The sequence below is a fragment of the Salvelinus namaycush genome, chromosome 17 (genome assembly GCF_016432855.1).
Source record: "Salvelinus namaycush isolate Seneca chromosome 17, SaNama_1.0, whole genome shotgun sequence".
Taxonomy (NCBI): Eukaryota; Metazoa; Chordata; class Actinopteri; order Salmoniformes; family Salmonidae; genus Salvelinus; species Salvelinus namaycush.
The window spans coordinates 23,310,663-23,334,106 of record NC_052323.1 but is presented as its reverse complement, the minus strand read 5'-3'; the positions used below and the strand labels follow the sequence as shown (position 1 = coordinate 23,334,106).

At 42.5% G+C, this 23,444-nt stretch overlaps 1 protein-coding gene across 1 annotated transcript in view; it reads right to left on the bottom strand.

The window, feature by feature from the left end:
• LOC120062473 (sorbin and SH3 domain-containing protein 2-like) overlaps positions 1 to 23,444 on the bottom strand; it is a 94,793-nt gene that overhangs the window by 53,892 nt on the left and 17,457 nt on the right. Inside the window, exons 2-6 of the mRNA XM_039012470.1 lie at positions 18,401 to 18,456; positions 7,282 to 7,308; positions 6,963 to 7,087; positions 1,260 to 1,401; positions 287 to 459 (exon numbers count right to left, since the gene is read on the bottom strand). Of these exons, the coding sequence (XP_038868398.1) occupies positions 287 to 459; positions 1,260 to 1,401; positions 6,963 to 7,087; positions 7,282 to 7,308; positions 18,401 to 18,410 (477 nt within the window). The 5' untranslated portion in view covers positions 18,411 to 18,456. The remainder of the gene's footprint in view (positions 1 to 286; positions 460 to 1,259; positions 1,402 to 6,962; positions 7,088 to 7,281; positions 7,309 to 18,400; positions 18,457 to 23,444) is intronic.

Genomic DNA, 23,444 nt, shown 5'->3' with positions numbered 1-23,444 from the left:
TATGAAATAGAGGTAAACCCTATGCTCCAGTATAGTAGCAGTATACTCTGTGTGTCCCAAATGGCACCATATTCCCTATATACCCTATTCCCTGTATATCCTATATGCCCATTCCCTATATGGCCTTCTTCCCTATATGGCCTATTCCCTATTTAGCATATTTCCTATATAGCCTATTCCCTATATAGCCTAGTCCCTATTTAGCCTATTCCCTATTTAGCCTATTCCCTATTAATCCTATTCCCTATATAGGGTTCCATTTGGGACACAGTCTTTGTCAACTCACCGTTCTGATGGCGATGGGGATGCCAGACTCATCCACAGGGCCGATGCCTGCGTGGTGAGGGGCTTTCCCCCCCTCGCCTCCCCTTGGGGCTCCTGGTACCTCCTGGTACTCCTCCTCTGCTGGGGTGGCGGGGGGCGGGCGGCTCATACGGGGGTAGCCTGGGGAGCGGACCTCTGCCAGACAGGAGAGCCATGGGGAAGGAGAGAGACAGTGAGGAGGAGGGAGGAGTGGGCCTACTGTACACTATTGCAGACCAGGTCACCTCACAGACAGACAGACAGACAGGGTCCCAGAGAGCGAGGTTGGTAAACAGTAAACACTGGTGAGTAAAGGTAAACCAACAACTCTCTGGTAAAGGTAAACCTCCTCTCCACACACATAGAGGAAAACACATATCTTATTTCTTCTCGGACCTATAGTGATTAGAAACATGCTGAACTAGATCCTTCCCAGGAGACTATAATAGTGAAGAGAGGAAGAAAGATAGGACAAAAACAAGAGAGAGCCTGGTCTCAGCCACTCTAATCCCCTCCCTCAGATTAGAGCTTTAATCTGCGTCACTTGGCCACTGGGATTTCAGAGATCACTGGATGCAGACGAAGGAGCACACACCACCTCTCTTCTCTCTTCCCCTCTTCCCCCCTCGCTCTCTACCTCATACTAGACACTCCAGCTAGCGTCGGGCTGTGATTCTTCTCTAGTTAGAGCTCTATTAGTGCATGGGAGCGCTAGCAGGACTGACACACTCAGTTAGCAATGGGAGTGAGTGAGAGGCTGTAAACTTACTAGCGCCTGCACAGGCTACACTCTGCTGCACTGTCGACTGAAGCTCTTTTGCCAAGGGGCAAATGACCTTGGAGAGTTGTGTGTGTGTCTGTGTGTATGTGTGTCTGTGTGTGTCTAAGTCGATCACTGATTTACAGCAGGTTTCAAGAAGGGAAGTAAACTGATAGAGCTATCAAGCAGTACTCACCTGCACTCCTGGCCTGTGTTAAGTGGCCAAGGCTGGGGCTGAGTGGGGGAGGAGGGGGGTAGGACATGGGGGAGAAGGGCCTCTGGAGGTGACTGTAGGAGCTGCCCGTGATCCCGCCATTCCCATTCACTGCCATGTAGTTCTGAGAGACACAGAGATAGCGAGAGAGAGAGAGAGAGAGAGAGAGAGACGGAGACAGAGAGAGAGAGAGTGCGAGAGAGAGAGAGAGAGAGAGAGAATGAATATACAATAGAATCATCACCAGTAGCTCAGTAAACAGACAAAGAAAGAAAGAAAGGAATGAAGAGACTGAAATTCATCGCCGTTTAAGAAGTCAGGGACAGAGAATCTGTCATGGACAAACAGTGTTTGGTTATCTGTCAAATTGATTAGAAAAAAGACAGCATTAAAAATGCTACCAACACTGTAAAGGGACAATAGAATAACCACCACAAACATGGAATTGACAAGGTTTTCAGAAGGGAAGTTCACTGAAAATCACTGGGTTGGGTTAAAACACAAGCTCTGGATTGATTAAAAGGAACAAGGCTGGTGTAACCATGGTTTAGTTACACTGTAGTTGACTTGTTTTTCACCTACTGTAACTGTTGGGTAAGGTCAAATAAGGGAAGATGTAACATAATGGGACATAATAAAACCATGATATGAACCCATAATGTCTGGCACATTCAGATATTGTGTTAAAACTTTTAACAATTATAGTAAGTCGAGAGAAGCTGTGGAACTAATGTCATTAGTCGTTAACCTGCGAGAGCATTAAGCACAGTAACACAAAACAGAGGAGCTGTTTAGCTGCTGTTTAGGATGGAGAGGCACAACAGTTCACATCAGGTGAAGAGGGGAGAGAATATCAACCAATCAACCCAAGAGGATGGAGTCTGGTTAGTGTCTCAGGACTAAACTCAGGCCCATTTCAGAAGAAAGATTTGAAACGGTCAGGGAGGAGAGGTTGCAGGGAGAGGGGTGAGCTCAGGTCAGGTAGATAGCAGGTGAATAGTTACATTAGCGACGGCGATGGTGTAGGTAGTGGCAGTGAGCGCAGTGTCGTCGGTGATGGCCGACGTCTGGCTGAGGGTGGGCGAGGGCGTTTGAGAACTCCTGTCGGTGGCACACAGCAGGGCACAGTGCTGCAATTCTTCCTCCAGAACGGCAGTGGACAAATCACTGTAGGAGCAGCTGAGGACCGAGCTGGCCCCGCTCTGGCTGGGCTCGGGGGTGGAGGGGCCCTGGGGGGGCAGGGAGTGGGTCCGGGGACCCACTGGGACTGGTGGAGGGAGGCTGGGGGACTTTGAGGGGTCAGATGAGAGACGGATATGAAAGGGCCTGTTTAGGGGGGGCTGGTAGGCTGGCAGTGTCGGTTCAGGAGATGTCTTTCTGTGTGGTGGTCTCGGAGGGACCTGAAGTTAGAGTTGAACGTGGAGAAAAGACTTTAGAGTGAAACATAGCACACACACTGCAGTGACGGCTCGTAGAGTGAGATAGGAGGTGAAGAGAGAGAGAAGAGGTGTTTGAGTAAAGCCAGGTGGAGCTCTGGTTCCTGAGAGAGATAGGAGATAGGAAGTGAAGAGAGAAGAGGTGTTTGAGTAAAGCCAGGTGGAGCTCTGGTTCCTGAGAGAGATAGGAGATAGGAAGTGAAGAGAGAAGAGGTGTTTGAGTAAAGCCAGGTGGAGCTCTGGTTCCTGAGAGAGATAGGAGATAGGAAGTGAAGAGAGAAGAGGTTATGTTTGAGTAAAGCCAGGTGGAGCTCTGGTTCCTGAGAGAGATAGGAGATAGGAAGTGAAGAGAGAAGAGGTGTTTGAATAAAGCCAGGTGGAGCTCTGGTTCCTGAGAGAGATAGGAGATAGGAAGTGAAGAGAGAAGAGGTGTTTGAGTAAAGCCAGGTGGAGCTCTGGTTCCTGAGAGAGATAGGAGATAGGAAGTGAAGAGAGAAGAGGTTATGTTTGAGTAAAGCCAGGTGGAGCTCTGGTTCCTGAGAGAGATAGGAGATAGGAAGTGAAGAGAGAAGAGGTTATGTTTGAGTAAAGCCAGGTGGAGCTCTGGTTCCTGAGAGAGATAGGAGATAGGAAGTGAAGAGAGAAGAGGTGTTTGAGTAAAGCCAGGTGGAGCTCTGGTTCCTGAGAGAGATAGGAGATAGGAAGTGAAGAGAGAAGAGGTGTTTGAGTAAAGCCAGGTGGAGCTCTGGTTCCTGAGAGAGATAGGAGATAGGAAGTGAAGAGAGAAGAGGTGTTTGAGTAAAGCCAGGTGGAGCTCTGGTTCCTGAGAGAGATAGGAGATAGGAAGTGAAGAGAGAAGAGGTGTTTGAGTAAAGCCAGGTGGAGCTCTGGTTCCTGAGAGAGATAGGAGATAGGAAGTGAAGAGAGAAGAGGTTATGTTTGAGTAAAGCCAGGTGGAGCTCTGGTTCCTGAGAGAGATAGGAGATAGGAAGTGAAGAGAGAAGAGGTGTTTGAATAAAGCCAGGTGGAGCTCTGGTTCCTGAGAGAGATAGGAGATAGGAAGTGAAGAGAGAAGAGGTGTTTGAGTAAAGCCAGGTGGAGCTCTGGTTCCTGAGAGAGATAGGAGATAGGAAGTGAAGAGAGAAGAGGTTATGTTTGAGTAAAGCCAGGTGGAGCTCTGGTTCCTGAGAGAGATAGGAGATAGGAAGTGAAGAGAGAAGAGGTTATGTTTGAGTAAAGCCAGGTGGAGCTCTGGTTCCTGAGAGAGATAGGAGATAGGAAGTGAAGAGAGAAGAGGTGTTTGAGTAAAGCCAGGTGGAGCTCTGGTTCCTGAGAGAGATAGGAGATAGGAAGTGAAGAGAGAAGAGGTGTTTGAGTAAAGCCAGGTGGAGCTCTGGTTCCTGAGAGAGATAGGAGATAGGAAGTGAAGAGAGAAGAGGTGTTTGAGTAAAGCCAGGTGGAGCTCTGGTTCCTGAGAGAGATAGGAGATAGGAAGTGAAGAGAGAAGAGGTTATGTTTGAGTAAAGCCAGGTGGAGCTCTGGTTCCTGAGAGAGATAGGAGATAGGAAGTGAAGAGAGAAGAGGTTATGTTTGAGTAAAGCCAGGTGGAGCTCTGGTTCCTGAGAGAGATAGGAGATAGGAAGTGAAGAGAGAAGAGGTTATGTTTGAGTAAAGCCAGGTGGAGCTCTGGTTCCTGAGAGAGATAGGCGATAGGAGGTGAAGAGAGAAGAGGTTATATTTGAGTAAAGCCAGGTGGAGCTCTGGTTCCTGAGAGAGGAAGGAAAGGTGCTGTCTCCTAGTTAGTTTGAGTTCAAATCTAATGTTGGGGAACCGATCCAGTTGTAATAACAACAATACAACACATTTGGTTTCCTACAAAACCCTTTGCTGCATACATATAATAATGGTGCATTAATGCAAGGACTAGGTCTCAGACACAGACATGCAAATCATTTCTTTGCAATTTCCTAAGGCTTATCATAAATAAATCCATAGTTTTCAAAGGCGCTATTGCATCAGGTCTAATTACCATAATCACTATGAAATTGGAAACTCGCTAACGAGCTATTCAAACCTCAGTGTGCTCCAGGGTAGACATGATAAACTACTTGTCAGACACAAAAAGAAGTCCAGTGCTGGAGGAACTAGCTACGATGAGCTACTGACTGGTGAAGAGTGTCTGGTACTGGTACGTTGCATGGTTGTGAGTGAGAGAGCATTAGAGGAAAATGGGATGGTTCAGTCAGTAAAAACTAGAAAAGGTTTATACCACTTGTCGGCCTGCAGGGGGCGAGAGCAGGAGAGCCATCCCTGTGTCCTGGGGTCCTGTCCACGGGGGCCCTGCTGAGGGGAGGGTGTACTGGCAGAGCAGGGGCACTGTGACCACCAGGGGAGTGGGTGGGGTGATGCGGATAGACAGGGAGGAGGTGTGTCTCTTTCTCTGGGGGAGGGGTGGCTTGTCTTTAAGGACAGGCTCATGGTGGGGGTATGTACCAGGGGTGTAAGGGCTCTCAGTAACTTGCAACGGGGTTAGTCTTGGGGAGACCATGCCGGATCCCTGTGGTTGACTGTAGACAGATTGGGAGGAGCTACTGGTGCTTGGTACAGTTAACCTGGTGTTGGGGTTGAGAGAGGTGTTCTCTGGGTAGTGTGAATAGGAGGACATGGTTCCTGAGGAGTGGGACCGGTGCCTAAGGACCAGTGAGCTAGAGGAACATTCACCAGGGCCAGGCAGAGGAGGGCTGTAGGATGAGGGGGAACTGCCAACAGGGCTCAGGTGAGAGCTATGACTGGGAGGAGGTGGGGCCTTACTCAGCCAAGGCATTCCAAAACATTCACAGAAGAGAGACAGACAACAACATACAAATACATTATTAAAGGCATTGTAATGTCTTCTGTTGAGACAAATAATACCTGTACTGTGGCTATCAGTGTTTCTATAAAGAAAACTTTTTTTTTTCCACCGATCTGAGTCAGAATGTTTTTTATGGCAGCAAACCTTCTCTCTAACCATAATAGGTTGGGTGGTTATATAAATGTCAACAAGTAGTCCATTTGAAAGAGTGGTTTTGTAAACAAAAACTAGCTCAGTTTAGCAGCGAAGACTGGCCTTGACCAGCTAAAAGCACCAGGCAGTACAGAATACACAACAGCTTCCAGATAAAACAGAACCTTTTATCAAGGGCCCCTCAGAGCCTTTCTGATGCCTCTGTAGATAATTCACGCTCAGCAAAATAATATCAGTACTGACAAAAACCAGCACAACACATAACCAGTACAACACATAACAACCAGTTCAACACATAAGAAAAAGACTCAAGGTTCTCCAAGGAGATCAATGAATGACGTCAGCTGTTGAGTTAAACCATTAATTAACCAGGGATGCGTCCCAAATGGCACCCTATTCCCTATACAGTGCACTACTATTCCCTATACAGTGCACAACTATTTCCTATACAGTGCACGACTATTCCAAATACAGTGCACTACTATTCCCTATACAGTGCACTACTATTCCCTATACACTGCACTACTATTCCAAATACAGTGCACTACTATTCCCTATACAGTGCACTACTATTACCTATACAGTGCACTACTATTCCCTAACAGTGCACTACTATTCCCTATACAGTGCACTACTATTCCCTATACAGTGCACTACTATTCCCTATACAGTGCACTACTATTCCAAATACAGTGCACTACTATTCCCAATACAGTGCACTACTATTCCCAATACAGTGCACTACTATTCCCCATACAGTGCATTACTAGTCCCTATACAGTGCACAACTATTCCCCATACAGTGCACTACTATTTCCTATACAGTGCACTACTATTCCCTATACAGTGCATTACTATTCTCTATACAGTGCACTACTATTCCCTATACAGTGCACTACTATTCCCTATACAGTGCACTACTATTCCCCATACAGTGCATTACTATTCCCTATACAGTGCATTACTATTCCCTATACAGTGCATTACTATTCTCTATACAGTGCATTACTATTCCCTATACAGTGCACTACTATTCCCTAAACAGTGCATTACTAGAGTAGTGCACTATAGGTAGGGTGCTATTTCAAATGCAGTCCGGAGACCAGGGGCGTTTCCATTTCCATTTCCTGTTGAAGGAAAAGGCCAGGCAGGGACAGGAGACAGGAGACATGAAACAGGAGACAGCCGTGCTGGGAGGGAAACAACTGTGGTGTAAACAAACACGCCAGCCACAAGACTCACTGGTGTGGGAGACCTCTTGTCCTGTAGATTGGGCCTGACGCTCCTGAAGCCTTTGGCGGCCAGGGAGGAAGTGGTGACGTCGCCGTTCCTCAGGCTCTCCGTGGCGCTGTATGACTGCCACACATCTAACAGCCAATCACAGAACAAAGAGCATGTGAGTGTCCGCTTCCCTACCGCCCTGTGCCTTTTCCTGCTTTTTGTAGCCATGGTAACTGGACAAATATTAGTTATTTGATCCCGCCTTAGCTCTATCCTGAGGATTTCACAAATCAAGTCAAGTCATGACAAATCATTAAATAATGAATAATGGAGTCCTTACCTGAATCTGACAGGTGAGACTCATTACCTAGATGGAAGAAATAAAAAAAGATGTTATTTCATGTGTGTGATGGAACTGATTAAATAATTTTAGTAATATATCTTCCTCAAGGCAGGAACGAATTAAAACGTGCCAAGAAAAACATCAAATATGATGACTGATATAACTTCACCTAGCCTCATGTATAACAAGCTAGAGAATGAACACATCCACTTAAAGCCCCATGGATCAGAGAGTAGAGGGTGATGAAGAAGCTGATATGGAGGGTGATGAAGAAGGGACACAAAAAACAACAGAGATCAAAGCAGCAGCACTCATAACAGAAAGCAAGTCCTAACAGCACCGTGAAAAGAAACTGTCTGTTTAGCCAGATCCTAAACTCTTAACATAACACTGTGGTACCTTGCAATCCATGGAATTATCAAACAATGGCTCTATGTTTGGGTAAGGTCACAGGTCAAAAAGAGGTCATGCTCAAGAGGAAACTAGGCTGAGAATAAGTACACAATCGTTACTATGGTACTGGCACAACTAGGTTCAAAAGTTGAAGAGACATTGTCTGTAATCAACATTGCTGCTTGAGAGAGAGAGAGAGAGAGAGACAGAGAGAGAGAGAGGATGAAAGACCTGTGAGATGAAGGATGGAAAGGCTGTGAATTTTGACGAGAAGAAGACATCCAGATGGGAGGAATATTGAATTTGGAATGCGGGCATTTTCAAATGGTATTATTATTTTAGAAGAAACTAGAGGTGTATATTAGAAAAAACTAGAGGTGTAAATGAGAAGAAACTAGAGGTGCATATTAGAAGAAACTAAAGGTGCATATTAGAAGAAACTAGAGGTGCATATTAGAAGAAACTAGAGGTGCATATTAGAAGAAACTAGAGGTGTATATGAGAAGAAACTAGAGGTGCATATGAGAAGAAACTACAGGTGCATATGAGAAGAAACTAGAGGTGCATATTAGAAGAAACTAGAGGTGCATATTAGAAGAAACTAGAGGTGCATATTTGAAGAAACTAGAGGTGCATATTAGAAGAAACTAGAGGTGCATATTAGAAAAAACTAGAGGTGTATATGAGAAAAAACTAGAGGTGTATATGAGAAAAAACTAGAGGTGTAAATGAGAAGAAACTAGAGGTGCATATTAGACAAAACTAGAGGTGCATATTAGAAGAAACTAGAGGTGCATATTAGAAGAAACTAGAGGTGTATATTAGAAGAAACTAGAGGTGTATATTAGAAGAAACTAGAGGTGTATATGAGAAGAAACTAGAGGTGTATATGAGAAGAAACTAGAGGTGCATATTAGAAGAAACTAGAGGTGCATATTAGAAGAAACTAGAGGTGCATATTTGAAGAAACTAGAGGTGCATATTTGAAGAAACTAGAGGTGCATATTAGAAGAAACTAGAGGTGCATATTAGAAAAAACTAGAGGCGTATATGAGAAGAAACTAGAGGTGTATATGAGAAGAAACTAGAGGTGCAAATTAGAAGAAACTAGAGGTGCAAATTAGAAGAAACTAGAGGTGCGTATTAGAAGAAACTAGAGGTGTATATTAGAAGAAACTAGAGGTGTATATTAGAAGAAACTAGAGGTGCAAATTACTAGAGGTGTAAATGAGAAGAAACTAGAGGTGCATATTAGAAGAAACTAGAGGTGTATATTAGAAGAAACTAGAGGTGCATATTAGAAGAAACTAGATGTGTATATTAGAAGAAACTAGAGGTGTATATGAGAAGAAACTAGAGGTGTATATGAGAAGAAACTAGAGGTGCATATTAGAAGAAACTAGAGGTGCATATTAGAAGAAACTAGAGGTGCATATTTGAAGAAACTAGAGGTGCATATTTGAAGAAACTAGAGGTGCATATTAGAAGAAACTAGAGGTGCATATTAGAAAAAACTAGAGGTGTATATGAGAAGAAACTAGAGGTGTATATGAGAAGAAACTAGAGGTGCAAATTAGAAGAAACTAGAGGTGCAAATTAGAAGAAACTAGAGGTGCGTATTAGAAGAAACTAGAGGTGTATATTAGAAGAAACTAGAGGTGTATATTAGAAGAAACTAGAGGTGCAAATTACTAGAGGTGTAAATGAGAAGAAACTAGAGGTGCATATTAGAAGAAACTAGAGGTGTATATTAGAAGAAACTAGAGGTGCATATTAGAAGAAACTAGATGTGTATATTAGAAGAAACTAGAGGTGTATATTAGAAGAAACTAGAGGTGCATATTAGAAGAAACTAGAGGTGCATATTAGAAGAAACTAGAGGTGCATATGAGAAGAAACTAGAGGTGTATTTTAGAAGAAACTAGAGGTGCATATGAGAAGAAACTAGAGGTGCATATGAGAAGAAACTAGAGGTGCATATGAGAAGAAACTAGAGGTGCATATTAGAAGAAACTAGAGGTGCATATTAGAAGAAACTAAAGATGCATATTAGAAGAACCTAGAGGTGTATATGAGAAGAAACTAGAGGTGTATATTAGAAGAAACTAGAGGTGTATATTAGAAGAAACTAGAGGTGTATATTACTAGAGGTGTATATGAGAAGAAACTAGAGGTGCATATTAGAATAAACTAGAGGTGCACATTAGAATAAACTAGAGGTGCATATTAGAAGAAACTAGAGGTGTATATTAGAAGAAACTAGAGGTGCATATTAGAAGAAACTAGCGGTGTATTTTAGAAGAAACTAGAGGTGTATATTAGAAGAAACTAGACGTGCATATTAGAAGAAACTAGAGGTGCATATTAGAAGAAACTAGAGGTGTATATGAGAAGAAACTAGGAGGTGCAAATAAGAAGAAACTAGAGGTGCAAATTAGAAGAAACTAGAGGTGCGTATTAGAAGAAACTAGAGGTGTATATTAGAAGAAACTAGAGGTGTATATTAGAAGAAACTAGAGGTGCATATTACTAGAGGTGTAAATGAGAAGAAACTAGAGGTGCATATTAGAAGAAACTAGAGGTGTATATTAGAAGAAACTAGAGGTGCATATTAGAATAAACTAGAGGTGTATATTAGAAGAAACTAGAGGTGTATATTAGAAGAAACTAGAGGTGTATATTAGAAGAAACTAGAGGTGCATATTAGAAGAAACTAGAGGTGCATATTAGAAGAAACTAGAGGTGCATATTAGAAGAAACTAGAGGTGCATATGAGAAGAAACTAGAGGTGCATATGAGAAGAAACTAGAGGTGCAAATTAGAAGAAACTAGAGGTGCATATTAGAAGAAACTAGAGGTGTATATGAGAAGAAACTAGAGGTGTATATTAGAAGAAACTAGAGGTGCATATTAGAAGAAACTAGAGGTGTATATTAGAAGAAACTAGAGGTGTATATTAGAAGAAACTAGAGGTGCATATTAGAAGAAACTAGAGGTGTATATTAGAAGAAACTAGAGGTGTGTATTAGAAGAAACTAGAGGTGTATATTAGAAGAAACTAGAGGTGTATATTAGAAGAAACTAGAGGTGCATATTACTAGAGGTGTAAATGAGAAGAAACTAGAGGTGCATATTAGAAGAAACTAGAGGTGTATATTAGAAGAAACTAGAGGTGCATATTAGAAGAAACTAGAGGTGTATATTAGAAGAAACTAGAGGTGCATATTAGAAGAAACTAGAGGTGCATATTAGAAGAAACTAGAGGTGCATATGAGAAGAAACTAGAGGTGCATATGAGAAGAAACTAGAGGTGCATATTAGAAGAAACTAGAGGTGCATATTAGAAGAAACTAGAGGTGCATATGAGAAGAAACTAGAGGTGCATATTAGAAGAAACTAGAGGTGCATATTAGAAGAAACTAGAGGTGCATATTAGAAGAAACTAGAGGTGCATATTAGAAGAAACTAGAGGTGTATATTAGAAGAAACTAGAGGTGCATATTAGAAGAAACTAGCGGTGTATTTTAGAAGAAACTAGAGGTGTATATTAGAAGAAACTAGAGGTGCATATTAGAAGAAACTAGAGGTGCATATTAGAAGAAACTAGAGGTGTATATGAGAAGAAACTAGGAGGTGCAAATAAGAAGAAACTAGAGGTGCAAATTAGAAGAAACTAGAGGTGCGTATTAGAAGAAACTAGAGGTGTATATTAGAAGAAACTAGAGGTGTATATTAGAAGAAACTAGAGGTGCATATTACTAGAGGTGTAAATGAGAAGAAACTAGAGGTGCATATTAGAAGAAACTAGAGGTGTATATTAGAAGAAACTAGAGGTGCATATTAGAAGAAACTAGAGGTGTATATTAGAAGAAACTAGAGGTGTATATTAGAAGAAACTAGAGGTGTATATTAGAAGAAACTAGAGGTGCATATTAGAAGAAACTAGAGGTGCATATTAGAAGAAACTAGAGGTGCATATTAGAAGAAACTAGAGGTGCATATGAGAAGAAACTAGAGGTGCATATGAGAAGAAACTAGAGGTGCAAATTAGAAGAAACTAGAGGTGCATATTAGAAGAAACTAGAGGTGTATATGAGAAGAAACTAGAGGTGTATATTAGAAGAAACTAGAGGTGCATATTAGAAGAAACTAGAGGTGTATATTAGAAGAAACTAGAGGTGTGTATTAGAAGAAACTAGAGGTGTATATTAGAAGAAACTAGAGGTGTATATTAGAAGAAACTAGAGGTGCATATTACTAGAGGTGTAAATGAGAAGAAACTAGAGGTGCATATTAGAAGAAACTAGAGGTGTATATTAGAAGAAACTAGAGGTGCATATTAGAAGAAACTAGAGGTGTATATTAGAAGAAACTAGAGGTGCATATTAGAAGAAACTAGAGGTGCATATTAGAAGAAACTAGAGGTGCATATTAGAAGAAACTAGAGGTGCATATTAGAAGAAACTAGAGGTGCATATTAGAAGAAACTAGAGGTGCATATTAGAAGAAACTAGAGGTGCATATGAGAAGAAACTAGAGGTGCATATGAGAAGAAACTAGAGGTGCATATTAGAAGAAACTAGAGGTGCATATTAGAAGAAACTAGAGGTGTATATGAGAAGAAACTAGAGGTGTATATGAGAAGAAACTAGAGGTGCATATTAGAAGAAACTAGAGGTGCATATTAGAAGAAACTAGAGGTGTATATTAGAAGAAACTAGAGGTGCATATTAGAAGAAACTAGCGGTGTATTTTAGAAGAAACTAGAGGTGTATATTAGAAGAAACTAGAGGTGCATATTAGAAGAAACTAGAGGTGTATATGAGAAGAAACTAGAGGTGCAAATTAGAAGAAACTAGAGGTGCAAATTAGAAGAAACTAGAGGTACGTATTAGAAGAAACTAGAGGTGTATATTAGAAGAAACTAGAGGTGTATATTAGAAGAAACTAGAGGTGCATATTAGAAGAAACTAGAGGTGTATATTAGAAGAAACTAGAGGTGCATATTAGAAGAAACTAGAGGTGCATATTAGAAGAAACTAGAGGTGCATATGAGAAGAAACTAGAGGTGCATATGAGAAGAAACTAGAGGTGCATATTAGAAGAAACTAGAGGTGCATATTAGAAGAAACTAGAGGTGCATATGAGAAGAAACTAGAGGTGCATATGAGAAGAAACTAGAGGTGCATATTAGAAGAAACTAGAGGTGTATATGAGAAGAAACTAGAGGTGTATATGAGAAGAAACTAGAGGTGTATATGAGAAGAAACTAGAGGTGTATTTTAGAAGAAACTAGAGGTGTATATTACTAGAGGTGTATATGAGAAGAAACTAGAGGTGCATATTGGAAGAAACTAGAGGTGCATATTAGAAGAAACTAGAGGTGCATATTAGAAGAAACTAGAGGTGCATATTAGAAGAAACTAGCGGTGTATTTTAGAAGAAACTATAGGTGTATATTAGAAGAAACTAGAGGTGCATATTAGAAGAAACTAGAGGTGCATATTAGAAGAAACTAGAGGTGCATATTAGAAGAAACTATAGGTGTATATGAGAAGAAACTAGAGGTGCAAATTAGAAGAAACTAGAGGTGCGTATTAGAAGAAACTAGAGGTGTATATTAGAAGAAACTAGAGGTGTATATTAGAAGAAACTAGAGGTGCATATTACTAGAGGTGTAAATGAGAAGAAACTAGAGGTGCATATTAGAAGAAACTAGAGGTGCATATTAGAAGAAACTAGAGGTGCAAATTAGAAGAAACTAGAGGTGCATATTAGAAGAAACTAGCGGTGTATTTTAGAAGAAACTATAGGTGTATATTAGAAGAAACTAGAGGTGCATATTAGAAGAAACTAGAGGTGCATATTAGAAGAAACTAGAGGTGCATATTAGAAGAAACTAGAGGTGTATATGAGAAGAAACTAGAGGTGCAAATTAGAAGAAACTAGAGGTGCGTATTAGAAGAAACTAGAGGTGTATATTAGAAGAAACTAGAGGTGTATATTAGAAGAAACTAGAGGTGCATATTACTAGAGGTGTAAATGAGAAGAAACTAGAGGTGCATATTAGAAGAAACTAGAGGTGCATATTAGAAGAAACTAGAGGTGCAAATTAGAAGAAACTAGAGGTGCATATTAGAAGAAACTAGAGGTGCATATTAGAAGAAACTAGAGGTGCATATTAGAAGAAACTAGAGGTGCATATGAGAAGAAACTAGAGGTGCATATGAGAAGAAACTAGAGGTGCATATGAGAAGAAACTAGAGGTGCATATTAGAAGAAACTAGAGGTGTATATGAGAAGAAACTAGAGGTGCATATGAGAAGAAACTAGAGGTGCATATTAGAAGAAACTAGAGGTGTATTTTAGAAGAAACTAGAGGTGTATATTAGAAGAAACTAGAGGTGCATATTAGAAGAAACTAGAGATGCATATTAGAAGAAACTAGAGGTGTATATGAGAAGAAACTAGAGGTGTGTATTAGAAGAAACTAGAGGTGCATATTAGAAGAAACTAGAGGTGTATATTAGAAGAAACTAGAGGTGTGTATTAGAAGAAACTAGAGGTGTGTATTAGAAGAAACTAGAGGTGTATATTAGAAGAAACTAGAGGTGTATATTACTAAAGGTGTATATGAGAAGAAACTAGAGGTGCATATTAGAAGAAACTAGAGGTGTATATTAGAAGAAACTAGCGGTGCATTTTAGAAGAAACTAGAGGTGTATATTAGAAGAAACTAGAGGTGCATATTAGAAGAAACTAGAGGTGTATATCAGAAGAAACTAGAGGTGCATATTAGAAGAAACTAGAGGTGTATATTAGAAGAAACTAGAGGTGTGTATTAGAAGAAACTAGAGGTGTATATTAGAAGAAACTAGAGGTGTATATTACTAAAGGTGTATATGAGAAGAAACTAGAGGTGCATATTAGAAGAAACTAGAGGTGTATATTAGAAGAAACTAGAGGTGCATATTAGAAGAAACTAGCGGTGCATTTTAGAAGAAACTAGAGGTGTATATTAGAAGAAACTAGAGGTGCATATTAGAAGAAACTAGAGGTGTATATCAGAAGAAACTAGAGGTGCATATTAGAAGAAACTAGAGGTGTATATTAGAAGAAACTAGAGGTGTATATTAGAAGAAAGTAGAGGTGTGTATTAGAAGAAACTAGAGGTGTATATTACTAGAGGTGTATATGAGAAGAAACTAGAGGTGCATATTAGAAGAAACTAGAGGTGTATATCAGAAGAAACTAGAGGTGCATATTAGAAGAAACTAGAGGTGTATATTAGAAGAAACTAGAGGTGTATATTAGAAGAAACTAGAGGTGTGTATTAGAAGAAACTAGAGGTGTATATTACTAGAGGTGTATATGAGAAGAAACTAGAGGTGCATATTAGAAGAAACTAGAGGTGTATATTAGAAGAAACTAGAGGTGCATATTAGAAGAAACTAGCGGTGCATTTTAGAAGAAACTAGAGGTGTATATTAGAAGAAACTAGAGGTGCATATTAGAAGAAACTAGAGGTGTATATCAGAAGAAACTAGAGGTGCATATTAGAAGAAACTAGAGGTGCATATTAGAAGAAACTAGAGGTGTATATTAGAAGAAACTAGAGGTGTATATTAGAAGAAACTAGAGGTGTATATTAGAAGAAACTAGAGGTGCATATTAGAAGAAACTAGAGGTGTATATTTGAGTTGAGTGGGGTGAATAGAGTACCTGCTGCCCCATATAGGTTTGGTGAGCTCTGAACTCTCTTCATGGGAGTTAGAGTGAGAGACAGGGAAGTACTATGGGAGAGTGAGAGACAGGGAAGTACTATGGGAGAGTGAGAGACAGGGAAGTGCTATGGGAGAGTGAGAGACAGGGAAGTGCTATGGGAGAGTGAGAGACAGGGAAGTACTATGGGAGAGTGAGAGACAGGGAAGTACTATGGGAGAGTGAGAGACAGGGAAGTACTATGGGAGAGTGAGAGACAGGGAAGTACTATGGGAGAGTGAGAGACAGGGAAGTACTATGGGAGAGTGAGAGACAGGGAAGTGCTATGGGAGAGTGAGAGACGGGGAAGTGCTATGGGAGAGTGAGAGACAGGGAAGTGCTTTGGGAGAGTGAGAGACAGGGAAGTGCTATGGGAGAGTGAGAGACAGGGAAGTGCTATGGGAGAGTGAGAGACAGGGAAGTGCTATGGGAGAGTGAGAGACAGGGAAGTGCTATGGGAGAGTGAGAGACAGGGAAGTGCTATGGGAGAGTGAGAGACAGGGAAGTGCTATGGGAGAGTGAGAGACAGGGAAGTGCTATGGGAGAGTGAGAGACAGGGAAGTGCTATGGGAGTTAGAGTGAGAGACAGGGAAGTGCTATGGGAGAGTGAGAGACAGGGAAGTGCTATGGGAGAGTGAGAGACAGGGAAGTGCTTTGGGAGAGTGAGAGACAGGGAAGTGCTATGGGAGAGTGAGAGACAGGGAAGTGCTATGGGAGAGTGAGAGACAGGGAAGTGCTATGGGAGAGTGAGAGACAGGGAAGTGCTATGGGAGAGTGAGAGACAGGGAAGTGCTATGGGAGAGTGAGAGACAGGGAAGTGCTATGGGAGTTAGAGTGAGAGACAGGGAAGTGCTATGGGAGAGTGAGAGACAGGGAAGTGCTATGGGAGTGTCCTCCATTATCTGAGAAGCATAACGGTACACGTACAGTACCAGTCAAAAGTTTGGACACACCTACTCATTCAAGGGTTTTTCTTATTTTTTTAAACTATTTTCTACAGTGTAGAATAATAGTGAAGACATCAAAACTATGAAATAACACATATCGGATCACGTAGTAAACCAAAAAGTGTTGAATCAAAATATATTTTATAATTGAGATTCTTCAAAGTAGCCGCCCTTGAATGAGTAGGTGTGTCCAAAATTTGGACTGGTACTGTACATACATAGACACAGACACAAGCCCGTCTCCCCAACAAAGACAGACACAAGCCCGTCTCCCCAACAAAGACAGACACAAGCACTCCCCCCAACAAAGACATAGACACAGGCCCCCCACCCAACAAAGACAGATACAAGCCACCCACCCTCCCCCACCAACAAAGCACATTAATTAAAATACATCCTCATGGCAAAATTATGTTAATGTGAAAAAAGATTAAAGCGTATAAAGAAGATTAACCCAAATCATGCCTGATCCCAATAACATTGAATAAAGCATTCTGTCACATAATGCAAGTCATGGGAGAGTGAGAGAGTGCATGCAAGGCAGGATCATCTGATGAAAAATGTAATTCGAATTTTGGTACTGAATATACGGACATAAAATATGTACAGCACATTGAAATAGGATCCATTTATATAGTAGATTTGATGGGCTGATAATAGGAAACATATCCTGCATCATTTGGAGCAGCTCTCGCAGAAAATACAACAGAAAACACAACAGAAAACACAACAGAAAGCACAACAGAACACACAACAGAAAGCACAACAGAAAGCACATCAGAAAACACAACAGAAAGCACAACAGAAAGCACATCAGAAAACACAACAGAAAGCACATCAGAAAACACAACAGAAAGCACATCAGAAAGCACATCAGAAAGCACAACAGAAAGCACATCAGAAAGCACATCAGAAAGCACATCAGAAAACACAACAGAAAGCACATCAGAAAACACAACAGAAAGCACATCAGAAAGCACAACAGAAAACACATCAGAAAGCACAACAGAAAACACAACAGAAAACACAACAGAAAGCACATCAGAAAGCACAACAGAAAACACATCAGAAAGCACATCAGAAAGCACATCAGAAAACACATCAGAAAGCACAACAGAAAACACATCAGAAAGCACATCAGAAAGCACATCAGAAACCACAACAGAAAACACATCAGAAAGCACATCAGAAAGCACATCAGAAAGCACAACAGAAAACACATCAGAAAGCACATCAGAAAGCACATCAGAAAACACAACAGAAAACAGAACAGAAAGCACATCAGAAAACACAACAGAAAATACAACAGAAAACACAACAGAAAACGTAGCATTGTGGTGCATAGTTCAGGCCTATCTCTCAGAGTGGGAGTGACTGCATGCACAATGCATAGATCTGAGGATTGTTCCATAAGAAGCTATGTAGGCCTAATACATCATCATTTTAATGGGCAAGCTTTGAAAAGTGATATGCCCGCTTTTATTCCAGTGCTTTAATATGAGGAATGCGAGGAAATCCCAAATAATCAAATCACATGCAACTGAGAAAATAGCTTTTATCCCAAATGCCAACATGGATAATGCCTTGCAATAAGAAGAGGCAGAATTATGATTTCCTCATGACTCATACTAAAAGCATCCTGGATAGGGCCTGTCGCTTACAGGAAGAGCTGTCAGGCTTTGACGTAGACATGGGTAAACAATCAGTTACTTTAAATAGAGGGTTGTATCCATTGCATATCTGGGGTGTGGAATGCTCAGTTCTTTTGTAAGCCACTGAGCTTCCTTTAATATCTGGGAGAAAAGTCAAGCCCACAAATGAGACTAACAAACAGGCCTGGTTTACCAGAGAGCCATGAGATGAATGCCCAGTCACTTGCAGCTCTGTTGGACAAAGGCCCAGAGAGGACCGGTTTGTGTGGCTGTTTTGAATAAAGAAAAGGCTGAACGATTGAATGATATTCAAAGAGACCTGAAGAAGAAGAGCAATAAAACTGTCCACTGGCAGATACACACCTGTATTCATGTTGAAGGTCTCTCGTCGCAGCACCACTTCAGACAATCACACTATCCTGTAAAACAGAAAGACAATTCTTTTGTTTCACCCTTAACAGATTAAAGGCACACTGTGGTATCTGAGGCTGACTGTTCAACAGATCCTATTCTATACAGTAGGAAATCTGGTATTTACAAAACAAATAGTCTCAATATACACTATACATTTGACATTGCCTATGTCAGCACTGCAGTAGTATTACAAACACAGCACAATGTAGGATGTCCCCAAAGTAGTGGATTTGTCACTGGAACAGCCAGCTTGGCAGGAAGATCTACCTGAACATCAGCATGAATCACAAATGGCACCCTATTCCCCATTTAGTGCACTCCTTTTGACCAGGGTGCCATTTAGGATTCCGAGGCAGGTAGACTGTGAAAGGCGATAAATGAACCGAGTTCTACCACAGAAACACGCAGTCAGGCAGCGCTGTATCCAAATCCATCTCCAGCCAGGCCTCAGAAACCTGGCCTATTGGTCTGCCTGCTTTTATCCATCACTACTCTCCGTGCGTCAATGCTTAATAAGGCATGTGATAATGCAAGGCTGTAATGTACCGCTGCACAAGGATTCATGTGAAGGAAGAGATCTCTGCTGCTCTACAACCTTGAGGAAGGATAGGCCTACATACAGAATATTTACCAAATACCTGACAGTATAGACTCTGCTACCTGCTTCCTCTTATGGCGTACGGCTCTTCTAGTCTCCTGGTGACACCGCTTACCTAGGTCATTTAAATACTGTACGTGTATCATGTATCATGGCAGACAGTACATGTATCATGGCAGACAGTCTGCCTTCTGTTGGCCACATGCCTGACATACACATGTTTCTGCTGACACACTGGAGGGGACAGCTGTGGACAGAAACAGAAGCAGTTGCTCCATCTTTGTTTTAAAACTGTGAATGATATATCCATCTCAATGGTGATTACCTGTGTGTACTATTGACTGATTATTCCTCATGATTAGCGCAAAGCGATTTTTGTGATCATTTTGTTTGTAAATGCAGACAGTTATAGACGATGCATGATGGAATGATGAGGAATGATGCATCACATGTAGTTCTCCTATCAATTTTCATGGGGATGCAGCGGCAGACGCCTGCAGTACCAGTGGAAGCTTATTGATCAATTCAGAACACTCCTATTGACAAGCAGCTAAATATACCAACAGTACCAATCAATGCTAGAAATGCCTTACAACAAGACAAACATGCAACGTGATCAGCTGAACATCTAAAGTCATGTTCCCAGTCGTAGATCTAAACCAGAGAAGGGTGGAGTTACTTAATATGGCGTCCTAATAAAAAAGGGGGCTCCTAAAGTCAGACCCCAAATAAATCTTCACACATCTCCTCTCTCAAAGCCAGTCATCAGAGGGTTCTGTTTCTCAAAGACACAAATGTAGCAGGGATTAAACAGGGGTTGTAAAGGCCTGCCAGCGATAAATGAAGCACAGATGATGATATTATATTTCAAGGGAGCAGACTCATGGCGACACAGCTGCTGGAGGGAGAGGCAAAAGGGGTGGGAGGGTCCCAGGGCTGGACCCACACACCAACCAGCCAGCCTGATCAGGGCTGGACCCACACACCAACACCAACCAGCCAGCCAGATCAGGGCTGGACCCACACACCAACCAGCCAGCCAGCCTGATCAGGGCTGGACCCACACACCAACCAGCCAGCCTGATCAGGGCTGGACCCACACACCAACACCAACCAGCCAGCCTGATCAGGGCTGGACCCACACACCAACCAACCAGCCAGCCTGATCAGGGCTGGACCCACACACCAACACCAACCAGCCAGCCTGATCAGGGCTGGACCCACACACCAACACCAACCAGCCATCCTGATCAGGGCTGGACCCACACACCAACACCAACCAGCCAGCCAGATCAGGGCTGGACCCACACACCAACCAGCCAGCCTGATCAGGGCTGGACCCACACACCAACCAGACAGCCTGATCAGGGCTGGACCCACACACCAACCAGCCAGCCTGATCAGGGCTGGACCCACATACCAACACCAACTAGGCAGCCTGAGAAACCCAGCCAGCCAGCCAGCAAGTCAGACAGCCAGCACCCTACGGGCATGGAATATCACAGGACACCCTGTGGATGGTATGCTATAGCCTGGAGGTGAGACAGTAGATGGTATGGTATAGCCTGGAGGTGAGGCAGTATTAAACAGGGGTTGTAAAGGCCTGCCAGCGATAAATGAAGCACAGATGATGATATTATATTTCAAGGGAGCAGACTCATGGCGACACAGCTGCTGGAGGGAGAGGCAAAAGGGGTGGGAGGGTCCCAGGGCTGGACCCACACACCAACCAGCCAGCCTGATCAGGGCTGGACCCACACACCAACACCAACCAGCCAGCCAGATCAGGGCTGGACCCACACACCAACCAGCCAGCCAGCCTGATCAGGGCTGGACCCACACACCAACCAGCCAGCCTGATCAGGGCTGGACCCACACACCAACACCAACCAGCCATCCTGATCAGGGCTGGACCCACACACCAACACCAACCAGCCAGCCAGATCAGGGCTGGACCCACACACCAACCAGCCAGCCTGATCAGGGCTGGACCCACACACCAACCAGACAGCCTGATCAGGGCTGGACCCACACACCAACCAGCCAGCCTGATCAGGGCTGGACCCACATACCAACACCAACTAGGCAGCCTGAGAAACCCAGCCAGCCAGCCAGCAAGTCAGACAGCCAGCACCCTACGGGCATGGAATATCACAGGACACCCTGTGGATGGTATGCTATAGCCTGGAGGTGAGACAGTAGATGGTATGGTATAGCCTGGAGGTGAGGCAGTAGATGGTATGGTATAGCCTGGAGGTGAGGCAGTAGATGGTATGGTATAGCCTGGAGGTGAGGCAGTAGATGGTATGGTATAGCCTAGAGGTGAGGCAGTAGATGGTATGGTATAACCTGGAGGTGAGACAGTAGATGGTATGGTATAGCCTGGAGGTGAGGCAGTAGATGGTATGGTATAGCCTGGAGGTGAGGCAGTAGATGGAATGGTATAGCCTGGAGGTGAGGCAGTAGATGGTATGGTATAGCCTGGAGGTGAGGCAGTAGATGGTATGGTATAGCCTGGAGGTGAGGCAGTAGATGGTATGGTATAGCCTGGAGGTGAGACAGTAGATGGTATGGTATAGCCTGGAGGTGAGGCAGTAGATGGTATGGTATAGCCTGGATTTGAGACAGTAGGGGGTGTGGCAGTAGGGGGAATTGACAGTGGGAGTGTCTCTGATCTTGTCTGCAAGAGTTATAGCAAGTTTCCTCATACTATCCATTTAATTATCCTACTCCAGGAGGCAACCTTAGGAAGCAGAGCCAGGACCCAGATGGCTGAGTAGAGGCAAATGTCATTACTTACGTTAATGAGGACTGACTGGGGACACAGCTCGTAAACACACAGGAACATCCTGACCTGGCTGACTCAGTGCAGAGTATCACGGATGAGACACACTGTAGATTAGATTAATCAGATACTTTTGTGCAGACAGAGAGTTGCCTTTGATATTCAATTAGTACAGCGCCTCTAAGAATCGAATCATGAGTTCTTACATCTCCCAGACAGTAGTAGAGAAGCACTGAACTGTATCACAATACAGCATAATAAGATATTTAAATGCAAGCCCTTCCACCTCTTACTTCTCAACTAGTACAACTTGCATAGAAAATATCTGTAAGGTTCATCTTTTAAATGTGGACTGGATTCCCACCCAACATTTTTTCAAATGAGTTAAGTCTAAGGTGATGAATGATGATCATTTTAGCCCCTAGCCTATAACATAATGTGTGTTTTACATTTGTGGCGATGGTGGTGGCGGCGGCCATCTTGGTGACTCGACTGTTCCTTGTTTGATGCCCATTTATAGTCCTCTTTTGGGCAACTCATGGTGGGCTTGGCCAGCCACAGAGACAGGAATCGTCTCACACTTGATGTTAAGTCACACTCTTGCCTGGCAAACCCATGAAACCTATGCCTGGCACCTCAATGACCAGGAGCTATGGAGACGAGACAGGGACCCAATGTTCCAACCACAGAACTAGTATGATTAGAATGACTAGAATTAGAATGACTAGATTGGTTCTATTTCTATGGTTCCAACATGGTATTCAGTCAACATACTACTATCTCCACAGGCATGACAATGAGGAGTTCCAGGAGGGGATTTTTCTGCGCTTTCCAGCAAAATGCTTAAAATGTATATAATATGTCTGTAGGAAGTTGGTTACCAGTCACGAACAAATAACATGTCCTCAATGCAGAGTGGCCATTCAGGACAATAAACCATGTATTTAACCATTGGCCCTAATAGAGAGGAGAATTTCAGACATCCATAAAATGGTACATAGATTGATAGCTACTTACTAGAGTATATGGCTGTTTTAGTAATATCCCCATCCTAATCAGTGGCGGTCAGTGATGTTTCAGATGAGGGAGGAAGATAACAATTTTTGTGTGCATGGCCTTATTTCTATTACAGCATATTGGATGGCTGTCATTGATATTGCATTCACCCAGTTTAAACACCGATAGGTTCAGGCTACTACATGATACCAAAATGTTCCCTATACCCATCATGAGGTTGCTACAACCTAGCCTATGAATTCAGCGTAGGTGAAAGACAGTGTCACATGGACAGACAGTGACACATTCAATACTGCCTTGAACACTCTTGCCTGCATCAAGCTGACCTATGTGTAATGATTAGTCCAACAGTTGCAAACGAGAGTTTTTATTGGACAAATTCAGGTATGCTAATTCCATTTTGTTCCATTTGCTTCCATTTAAGAAACGTTTTTCAACAGAATCGGTGGAATGAATACACTCCTGATCACACGCAAACAGTTAACTGTCATAGCCACATACAAACAGCTCGTTGAATTCCTTCTCGCATCCACACGTTCTCCTCCTCTCACCCCTTCCCTTCGCCTGTGGACTATCTGTGACCAGGCAAAAAA